Source organism: Schistocerca serialis, chromosome 3, assembly GCF_023864345.2.
Source record: "Schistocerca serialis cubense isolate TAMUIC-IGC-003099 chromosome 3, iqSchSeri2.2, whole genome shotgun sequence".
Classification (NCBI taxonomy): Eukaryota; Metazoa; Arthropoda; class Insecta; order Orthoptera; family Acrididae; genus Schistocerca; species Schistocerca serialis.
The window spans coordinates 160,104,616-160,116,706 of record NC_064640.1 but is presented as its reverse complement, the minus strand read 5'-3'; the positions used below and the strand labels follow the sequence as shown (position 1 = coordinate 160,116,706).

Genomic DNA, 12,091 nt, shown 5'->3' with positions numbered 1-12,091 from the left:
AACAGAAAGTAATCAAGTCATCATATTTTAAATTAATATATGTATACAATCCAGACAATTAAAATATTTTTGAAAAAATATTTAAAAAATTTTAAGAAACCACTAAGCATGTTTGGATGGACATCTTGGTTGGCACAGTGGTAATTTTATTTAGGGGCCACTACATAGAGTAATGGTTAAAGTGCAGACATCATCATCAGGCAACTGAATAACATAACTTTCATGTAACTTAAACAGTTTAAGCAGCACATGCCAGGAAAGTTCTCAGGAGAGACAAATGTCATGTGATTCATATGTAATTGGTGTTCAGAGTGACATCTCATGGCAATGAGGGAAGCTGCACACTACCATGCTGCGCAATCCACCCTAAATCTGTGTACATATTAGTGAAAACTGCACAGTAGTTCCTGAGATTACCCTTCACATATTGACAGAAAAACATGACAGGGGACCTCAACTTATAAAATATATAGATGTATAGAGTTTGATAACAATAGTTTCATATGGCTCAGTGGCCTAGTGCAAGTCTTTCAATTAGACGCCACTTCATGTCTGTACTGAACAACACAGACTTGATCCATGAAGATGCATAGGCAGCACAAGAACCACAAACACCAAAAATGGAAATGACAATCTTACACAATCTCGACAATAGTGTCTCAGAGGAAATGCAGAATCATTGCCGCTGCAGTGAGAAATGAAGATCAGATTTGAATCTTTGCATGTTAATCTAATTTTTAGATATGTTTAAATCCGGAGGTATGCATAAAACATCATCCGAAATTGTGCTAAATGCATTTTCTGAAAATTATGTAGAGCAATTAGTCCATCCACCCACTCGAATAGTAAATGGTTGTGAAAACAGACGTGACCTCTTAGCAACAAATAATACTGAGCTAAGAACGAGCATCAAAATGGATAAAGGGATTGGTGAACACATCATTGTCATAGCGAGACTGAATACTGTAACTCCCAAATCCTCCAAAAATTAATGAAAAATATATCAAAAATTAATGAGAAATATATCTACTCAAAAAAGCAGATAAAAATTTGCTTGACGCATTCCTCAGACACTACTTCCACTCCTTCCAAATTAACAGTGTAAGTGTAGACCAGGTGTAGATTGAATCCAAAGAAATAGTACTGAAAGCAACTGAGAGATTTATACCAAATAAATTAACAAATGACGGAGCTGATCCCTCATGGCATACAAAACAGATCAGAACACTGTTGCAGCAACAAAAAAAGCACGCCAAATTCAAACGAACACTAATCCCCTATATTGGCAATCTTTGACACAATGAAATTTACTGCCGACTTCAATGTGAGATGCTTATAACTGTCTGTGCAATGAAACTTTGTCTCGAGACCTGACGGAAAATTCACAGAGATTCTTGTTGTATGTAAAGTATGTTAGTAGCAAAACACAAGCAATGGCTTCTCTGTGCAATGGCAATGGAAATATTATCGATCACAGAGCTGCTAAAGCAGAGTTACTAAACACACCTTCTGAAATTCCTTTATCAAAGAAGACATAGTAAGTATTACAGAATTAGAGACAAGAACAGCTGCCAACATGAGTAACTTAGAAGCTAAGTAGACATCTTTGGAGTAGTGAAGCAACTTAAATCACTTAATAAAAGCGAGTCTTCTGGTTCACACTGTGTACTAATTAGGTTCCTTTCAGAGTGTGTTGATGCAATAGCTCCATACTTAATCATATACAAAAGCTCACTCAACAAAAGATCTGTACCCAAAGACTGGAAAGTTGTTACAGGCCCACATCATTATCATCAATATGCAGCATGATTTTGGAGCATATATTGTGTTTGAACATCATTAATAACCTCAAACAGAATGGTCTCTTGACACACAGTCAACACTGATTTAGAAAACATTGTTCTTGTGAAACACAGCTAGCTCGTTACTCACACGAAGTGCTGAGTGCTATTGACAATCGATTTCAAATTGATTCTGTATTTCCAGAAGGCTTTTGACATTGTACCACACAAGCAGCTTGTAGTGCAATTGTTTGCTTATGGAATACTGTCTCAGTTACGTGACTGGATTCATAATTTCCTGTCAGAGAGGTCACAGTTTGTAGTAACTGACAGAAAGTCACCTAATAAAATGAAATTGATTTCTGGCAGTCCCCGAGATAGTGTTATGGGCTCTCCACCCTTCCTTCTCTATATAAATGATTTAGAAGACATTCTGAACAGCCGTATTAGGTTGTTTGCAGATGATGCTGTTGTTTACTGTCTAGTAAACTCATCAGAAGATCAAAAGAAATTGCAAAATGATTTAGAAAAGACATCTGTATGGTGCAAAAATTGGCAAGTGACCCTAAATGTGATGTCATCCACTTGAAGTGCTAAAAGGAATCCGTTAAACTTCAGTTGCACAATAAATCAATTAAATCTAAAGGCCATAAATTTAACTAAATACCCAGGAATTACAATTACGAACAACTTAAATTGGAAAGAACACACAGAAAATGTTCTGGGGAAGGAGAACCGAAGATTGTGTTTTATTGGCAAACCACTAAGAAGATGCAACAGATCTACTAAAAAGATTGCCTACACTACATTTGTCTGTTCTCTTTTGGAGCACTGCTGTGTGGTCTGGGATCCTTACTAGTTATGATTAATAGAGTACTTTGAGAAAGTTCAAAGAAGAGCAACACATCTTGTATTATTGCGAAATAGGGGAGAGAGTATTACTGACGTGATACAGTATTTGGGGTGGAGATAATTAAAACAAAGGCATTTCTCGTTGTGGCGGGACTGTCTTATGAAATTTCAAACACCAACTTTCTCCTCCAAATGTGAAAATATTTTGTTGACACCGACCTACATCGGGAGAAACTATCATCATAATAAAATAAGGGAAATCAGAGCTTACCCAGAAAGATAGAGGTGTTCATTTTTTCTGCACGCAGTTCAAAAGTGGAAAAATAGAGAATTATTGTGAAGGTGGTTGGATGAATCCTCTGCCAGGCTCTTAACTGCCATTTTCAGAGTATTGATGTAGATGTACATGCTCTTGATGGCAATAGCATCCATTTCACAATGGTAGTTAACTTTAATTCATCATGGTCCAACCAATTTGCCTCATAAGCAAGTTCAACTATTATACAATACGATATGATATTGCACTGCCTGTGTTAGTCCGAATTACAATGCAATGTTCATCTGGACATGCATGTGTGTCCAAAGGAACAGGCACTTCGATGACTACAGCCATTGTTAAATACGTTAAATGTATTTGCAACTGCAAATATGGACAACTATCAGCTGTAGAACGGAATGACGACAATGAAAATTTATGCTGGACCGGGACTCGAACCCAAATTTTCCGATTATTGCAAGTGGTCACCTTACCATTTAGCTATTTGTGCACGGCTCACAGCCAGATCCAAATTTCCAAATGTCATCAACCATGTGTCTACAGCCCGTACTCGTGCATCCATTATGCATATTCCTGTACAGGTGAGACATTTTACTTGAAAGTAGCTTGCCCGTGGTTGGCAGATACATGCAATATTGCAGTGTCTGTCCTTCCATTCTACAGCTGATGGTTGTCCATATTTGCAACTGCGAATACAGTGAACATATTTTGTAATGGCTGTAGTTGCCACAATGTCTGTTCCTTTGGAGCATGGAAGCATGTCCAAATGAACATTACATCGTAATTTGGAGTAACACAGACACTGCAATAGTGTATTTATTCGCCGACACCATGCAAGCGACTTTCAGGTAAAATGTCTCAGCTATATGGGAATATAAATAATGGATGTACGAGTACAGGTTGCAGGCACATGGTTGACAACATATGATAGTTTGGGTCTGGCTGTGAGTCAAGCATGCATAGCCTAACGGTAAAGTGAATGCTCGAGATATGTGGCAAATGTGGATTCAAGTCCCAGTCTGGCAAAAATTTTCATTGTTGTCATTCCACTCTACACACCGAGCGGGTTGGCACAGTGGTTAGCATACTGGACTCATATTCAGGAGGAGGATAGTCGTTCAAACCCACTTCCAGCCATCCAGATTTAGGTTTTCCATGATTTCCCTAAATTGCTTCAGTCAGATGCCAGGATTGTTCCTTTGAAAGGGCATGGCCAACTTCCTTCCTCATCCTTCCCTAATCCGATGGGATCTATGACCTTGCTGTGCGGTCTCCTCTCCCAAATCAACCAACCAACTATTCTACAGCCGATGGTTGTCCATATTCAAAACTGCAAACACATTTAATGTAGTCCAACTATTAGTGAAAACAGCATCAAAATCCCTGCAATAGTTCTTGAGATTAGGCTGAACACACAGACAGAAGTGAGCAGAGGACTTCAATTTATGAATGTGGAGAATATTTACATTGCCACAGAACCCTTAAAAATAAAAAAAATAAAAAAAAAAAGATCCTGCTAAGTGCCTCAGCCTACAAGTACAGAAAGATATACACTAAAACAATTTTTTCTAAAAACTATTCTTTGTTATTTCAAATGGATGAACTATATATGCTGGACAGTTATGAAAACTTGAATTAATTACTATTACCGAGCATTCTTGGATACATTACAAGTATGGTAAGTAACGGAAATCTTACCTGAATGAAGCCAGTAATTTGTCCATTGAGGGATACCATGACGTGCACAACACTGAGCTTCTTCATTTTCGTGATGCGGAAAAAGTAAATCAACACCTCCAGAATGGATGTCAATACTTTCTCCCAGGAGTGCACTAAAAGTAGACATCATTTCATAGAAAATTTTTATCGTGATTTCAATGAATTCACCTGCCATAAAAGCCAAAGATGAATCATGTCACTCAGGTTGATTAAAAATATTGATACATCACAACAAAGCTGACAGGTTTTCAAAACAAAATATTTCAGCATTAGAAGAAAAGTGGATACATAAAATTTAGGTGTTACATGAGTTGCTACTTTTTTGATTCTTAAACTATTTCTCCTTCTGTACTTTAAGTATGATCTACAAATAGCTCTTACCATAAAATCAATTAAATGGAAAAGTAGACAGTCATTTTTACAATACAACAATACCACACATAAAAGAGAAAGTGAAAAGAAAATTTTTATCAGTGGAAATTCAAGGGCAGAATATAATATTGATATGAGGAGGGATCAAGAGGTGATGAAAAGTGGACAGGTATGTACAAAGAATGATAAACTGCTTGGTTCTGCCTGTCAGTTCTGAAGAAGCTAAGTAAGCAATTTATATGCCTGTCCACTGTTCACTGCCTGTTCTCATTAACTGATTAACTTAGGAATGTGGAACAAGTAAAGGTATATATTCAGGCCATTCCATGAAAAGCGAATTGTTACATATGTAACACTTCCTATTCCTTTGTTTAATAAAAAATCTACACAGCTTGCACTGTCAAACTTTCACTGTTCATTTTTATATTTATGTCTATCTGCTTTTTTAAATACTTTCATGTCAATTGTATAAATGTTTTGACCGTAACCATGGCATGACCCATTAACAACAGACAGACAAATCAGAGAAACTTAATCTTTAGCTGTATTAACAACATACTGTCACTACATTGTTTAATGCTACTCATGCTTATGACAGCTAAATTTAACCAAGTAAATTAAAAAGTAAGTTGCTTCAATAATGCTGCTGTTTCCTCATTTATATCAAATAGCTGCTGCTTTAGCTTGATATTTAGTCAATTACATTGCTATTTTTCAAAGAAAATAGTTACCTACACCTGAAATAGAAACCCCTGTTTACAGTCCTTTGTTATTTGTCACACATCTTTACAACAAACACTGCTGCTTGCCATGTAGCTAACAGAACAATTCAATCCTTGGAGCTAGATATTAAGATAATTTGTAGAAAGGGTGGATGAAGATGTATGTTTTTAACTTTCTTTTGAACTGCTTTGGATTCTCGATTTCTTGCTTTAAGTTGCATGGGAGCATGGTTGGCTGGTTGATTTGGGGGAGGGAACCAAACAGAGGGGTCAGCGGTCCGATGGGAGCATGTTAAACACCTTCGATCCATATTACACAACTCCGCTCTGAACCCTATGCAAAGAGGCAAAATCTACATAGATTTGATTTTGAGTCTCGTATTAAAATTGTGTAGACTTTACAAAATAAGGTTATTGCTTGCTATTGCTGATAAACTACTTCATTTACTTTAGGTGGAGTAACCCAGATGATAATTCCATAAGACATCAGTGAGCAAAAATGTGCAAAATAAGCCAACACTGTTGTCTTTAGGTCAGTATAATGAGAGAGATACTTTTAAGGGCAAAACCTGAAAGAATTGTACAGAAAGTGTTTCATTTTGTGTATAAGCATTAATGTCTATTTCAGATGGTAGCAAATCTTTTTGCTCATTTGAAATTGCATAATATGAGTCTTTGTAAGATTAAGCTGAATTTTTGGCTGTGAACCACTTGAAGACCTGTTGAGCTATCAGCAGAGCTGTGCCTGTTAAGATTAAGTCTGGACCAATGATCAGTATTCTTGTGTTATCACCAAACACTACAGTTTTTGAACCATGGAAGATAATTTGTGTTGGTTAAAAATGAGAATGAGGCCAGTACCAAGTCTGGTGGGATAACATGTTACGTTCCCCCTGCTGTGATGTTAGTTTCATGCCAGTGACACAGTCTGTCCTCTGCTTTCTGTTATGAAAGTAAGATTCCAGCCAAATCAAGAGGCAGTTAACAAGCTTTGCTCAGATAAATGAGTCAGTACTCTGTCATAGGTAAGTTTCTCAAATAGTTTGGAAATGACTGAAAGAGTCTGATTCTGACTGAGCATTTAACGAGACCAAACAGCTCAGGCCATGTCTCCTGTTCACCTTCACAGGACACAAGCAAGGCACCCATTCTGCCTGAATATAGTGAAAATTCTGTGTTCGAATGTGAGAAAGTGTTTTAAATGTTTGTGTAGCATGTATCTGAGGCGGAACAAGGGAACCAGCCAGGTATACACTTCTAGTGGGATGTGGGAAACAGCCTAAAAACCACATCCAGGCTGGTTGGCACACCATTCCTCATCATTAATCCTCCAGGTGGATTCAATCCAGGGCCAGTGTACCCCCCTGTCCCAGAAGCAGTCATGTTAGCACGTGCAGCTAACAGGGCGGATATATTTCATGCATATTAGTTTTCTTATCAGGCAGAGTTCTGTGCTTTATTAACTGTGTAGTACACAGAACTGCTGTTTGCATCATGGCACACATTTGTTTTCGTGTTTCAAGAGCCACTTGTAGTTGTTAGATTCCCCAGCTGAGTGACAGATCCCCTAGCAGCAGCAGCAGCAGCAGCAGCAGCAACAGCAGAGCATTATAGTACTGTGAGTTGTCACTGCTTCTCATAAAAAGAGACCTACTTTACATTTTGTCAGGGTCTCATAAACATGCAGAAAGGGCTTCAGTTTTAAAGGGCACAGGATGAACGCAGGAAGAGGGCAGACATAGGAACAATCAATATTGTAGTTGTAAACTGCCGTGGCTGTGTTGGAAAAGAAGCAGAGGTCGAAGCACTAGTAGAAAGCACTGAATCTCAAATCATTATAGGTATGGAAAGCTGGCTAAATCTGGATATATGTTCAGCTGAAAATTTTACAAAGAAGCTAACTATGTTCAGAAAGGATAGGTTAAATACAGTTGGTGGTGGAGAGTTTATTGCTATCAGTAGTAGTTTACCTTACAGTGAAACTGAAGTAGATATTTAATGCGAGTTAGTATGGATAGAGTTTATACTTGACAACTGGAATAAATTAATAATCGGTTCCTTTTACCAGCCCCCTGTGCCCAACAGTTCCAAGAAAACTTGAGTGTCATTTCAAATACATACCCCACTCATACAACCATAGTTGGCAGTGGCTTCAGTCTACCCTCAATATGTTGGCAAAAAAATGTGTCTAAAGTCTGAGGTAGGCATTAAACGTCATCCAAAATCATACTGAATGCCTTCTCAGAAAATTATTTTGGACAACTAGTTCGGGAGCCCACTCGAAGTGTAAATGGTTGTGAAAACATATGAGCAAAAATTAACACAAAATACATCTATTCAAAAAGCAGATAACAGTTTGCTTGTCACCTTCCTAGGAGGCAGCCTCCACTCTTTCCAATCTGTGTAGGTAGGCATAGACCAGATGTGGTTTAAATTCAAAGAAATTGTATCGACAGCAATTGAAGAGGTATACCAAATAAATTAATAAGAAATGGCACTGATCCCCCATGGTACACAATACAGGTCAGAACACTACAGCAGAAGTAGCGAAAAAAGGGTGCCCAATTTAAAAGAAAGCAAAATCCCCAAGATTGACGAAGTTTTACTGAAGCTTCAAATTTAGTGTGAACTACAATGCACGGTGCTTTTAATAGGTTCCACAATGAAACTCTGTCTCAAAATCTGGCAGAAAACCCAAAGAGATTTTGGTCAATTGTTAAGTACAGCAGTGGCAACATGCAATCAATACCTTCACTGCATGATAACAATGGTGATGTTATTGATGACAGCACCACTAAGGTAGAGTCACTAAACACGGTTTTCCAAAATTCCTTCATAAAAGAGCATTAAGTAACTATTCCAGAATTCAAATCAAGAACAACTACTAACATGAGTAAATTAGGAGTAGATATCTTTGGTACAGCAAAGCAGCTTAAAACGCTTAAGACTGGCAAGGCTTCTGTTCCAGACTGTACACTAGTCAGGTTCCTTTCAGAGTATGCTGATACAATAGCTCCATACTTAGCAATCATATACACCCACTAACTCATAGAAAGATCTGTACCTAGAGGCTGGAGAGCTGCACAAGTCACACCAATACCCAAGAAAAGAAAGAGGAGGAATCTCCTGTATTACAGACCCATATCGCTAATGTTAATTTGCAGTAGGATTTTGGAACATATACTGTGCTTGAACATTATGAATCACCTTGAAGAGAATAGTCTGCCCTGGTAGCTGAGGGGTCAGCGCGACAGACTGTCATACCCAACAGCCTGGGTTCGATTCCCGGCTGGGTCAGAGATTTTCTCTACTCAGGGACTGAGTGTTGTGTTGTCTTTATCATCATTATTTCATTCCCATCGACCTGCAAGTCGTCGAAGTGGCATCAACTCGAAAGACTTGCACCAGGCGAACGGTCTACCCGACGGGAGGCCATAGCCACATGGCATTTCCATTTTACCTTGAAGAGAATGATTTATTGACAAACAGCGAACACAGATTCAGAAAATATTGTTCCTGTGAATCACAAATAGCTCTTTATTCTCATAAAGTAATGAGAGCTATTGACAGGGGACATAAAATTGAATACATATTTTTAGATTTCTAGAAGGCTTTTGACACCGTTCCTCACAAGCAACTTCTAATTAAATTACGTGGCTATGGAGTGCCATCTAAGCTGTGTGGCTGGATGCATGATTTCCTGTCCAAAAGGTCACACTTCTTAATAACTGACGGAAAGTCATCGAGTAAAACAGAAGTAATGTATAGCGTTCCCCAAGGAAGTGTTATAGGCCCTTTGTTGTTACTTACCTACATAAATGATTTAGGGGACAATATGAGCAGTCCTCTTAAGATTGTTTGCGGATGATGCTGTCATCCATACAAGCAGTAAAAAGAATCTGCTAAGTTTCAGTTGCATGATAAATCACACAAATCTAAAGGTAATAAACTCAACCAAATACTTAGAGATTACAGTTACGAATAACTTAAATTGGAATGATGTGGGGAAAGCAAACCAAAGACTGTGATTTATTGTCTGACAACATCGAAAATGTAATAATTTTACAAAAGAGACTGCTTACACTATGCTTGTCTGTTCACTTCTGGAGTACTGTGTGTAGTGTGGGATCTGCTTCAGATAGGATTGCTGGAGGACTTTGAAAAAGTTCACAGAAGGGCAGCTCATTTTGTATAGCCAGGAAATAGGAGACACAGTGCCACAGATATGATACATGAATTGGGGTGGCAGTCATTACAACAAAGGCATTTTTCGCTGCATGACTTTCTGGTGAAATTTAAATCACTAACTTTCTCCCCAGAGTGTGAATATATTTTGTTGGTGCTCACCTACATAGGGAGAAATGATCATCATAATAAAATAAGAGAAATCAGAACTCGCATGGAAAGATTTAAGTGTTCATTTTTCTTGTGCACTGGTGAACTGGAAGATGAGAAATGAGGTCTGTAATTAAAGGAGGTTTGCTTATCTCCAGTTTTATAGATGGGTGTTGTTATATTTCAATCTGTGTTCATTAACTAATTAGAAAGATAACTTAATGATAATCCTATCAAGCCAGGACAAGATATAAATAATTTGCTAGAAACACTATCATAGTCAGCAGAGCTACTACTTCTTTAATGACAGATAAATTTTGTAATCTCCTTATGAGTCGTGTTTTTGAAACTAATATTTATTAGTGGTGCTTGCAGTTAACTTCCCTATTATGTAAAATAATAAAGTGAACAAAATATTTACGCTTTACATCATTCATAAAATTGTTAACTTTTCATTGAACCTGTGACTCTTCAAATACTGTGAGCATTTCAAAACCTGCTGATATGTTCCAGTTTTCATCTTATCCAGCTTTTAACAAAAACATTTTTTCTGCAGTATACAGGTTTCTGGCTTATCCACTATTTATTATTATTTCCAGAAAATGCAATTTCTTCCAGATACAGATTTTGGAATACATGGTGAGTCACCTAACATTATCGCGCTGGATATATTTCGTAAACCACATCAAATACTTACGAATTGATTCCACAGACCGAACGTGAGGAGAGGGGCTAGTATAATTGGTTAATACAAACCATAAAAAAATGCACTGAAGTAAGTTTTTTAACACAAACCTACGTTTTTTTAAATGGAACCCCGTTAGTTTTGTTAGCACATCTGAACATATAAACAAATACGTAATCAGTGCCGTTTGTTGCATTGTAAAATGTTGATTACATCCGGAGATATTGTAACCTAAAGTTGACGCTTGAGTACCACTCCTCCGCTGTTCGATCGTGTGTATCAGAGAGCACTGAATTACGTAGGGATCCAAAGAGAACGGTGATGGACCTTAGGTACAGAAGAGACTGGAACAGCACATTACGTCCACTTGCTAACACCTTTTTATTGGTCTTTTTCACTGACGCACATGTACATTACCATGAGGGATGAGGTATACGTACACACGTGGTTTCCGTTTTCAATCACGGAGTGGAATAGAATGTGTCCCGGCATGTCAGGCCAATAAATGTTCAATGTCGTGGCCATCATTTGCTGCACACAATTGCAATCTCTGGCGTAATGAATGTCGTACACGCTGCAGTACATGTGGTGTAATGTCGCCGCAGGCTGCCACAATACGTTGTTTCATATCCTCTGGGGTTGTAGGCACATCACGGTACACATTTTCCTTTAACGTACCCCACAGAAAGAAGTCCAGAGGCGTAAGATCAGAAGAACGGGCTGGCCAATTTATGCGTCCTCCACGTCCTATGAAACGCCCGTCGAACATCCTGTCAAGAGTCAGCCTAGTGTTAATTGCGGAATGTGCAGGTGCACCATCATGCTGATACCACATACGTCGACGCGTTTCCAGTGGGACATTTTCGAGCAACGTTGGCAGATCATTCTGTAGAAACGCGATGTATGTCGCACCTGTTTGGGCCCCTGCAATGAAGTGAGGACCAATGAGGTGGTCGCCAATGATTCTGCACCATACATTTACAGTCCACGGTCGCTTTCGCTCTACCTGTCTGAGCCAGTGAGGATTGTCCACAGACCAGTAATGCATGTTCCGTAGATTCACTGCCCCATGGTTTGTGAAACCCACTTCATTGGTAAACAGGTAGAACTGCAACGCATTCTCTGTTAATGCCCATTGACAGAATTGCACTCGATGATTAAAGTCATCACCATGTAATTGCTGATGTAGCGACACATGAAACGGGTGAAAGCGGTGACGATGCAGTATGCGCATGACACTACTTTGACTCAGTCCACCGGCTCTCGCAATGTCCCGTGTACTCATGTGTGGGTTCATGGCGACAGCAGCTAACACACCAACTGCACCCGCTTCTCCTGTGACAGGCCT

At 38.6% G+C, this 12,091-nt stretch overlaps 1 protein-coding gene across 2 annotated transcripts in view; it reads right to left on the bottom strand.

Annotated features, from left to right (window-relative positions):
• The window catches only part of LOC126469866 (cysteine--tRNA ligase, mitochondrial), a 103,795-nt gene that overhangs the window by 38,358 nt on the left and 53,346 nt on the right, over window positions 1-12,091 (bottom strand). For both annotated transcript variants that reach the window (XM_050097176.1, XM_050097177.1), the window contains one exon: window positions 4,609-4,742. In XM_050097176.1, coding sequence (XP_049953133.1) covers window positions 4,609-4,742 — 134 coding nt within the window. The remainder of the gene's footprint in view (window positions 1-4,608; window positions 4,743-12,091) is intronic.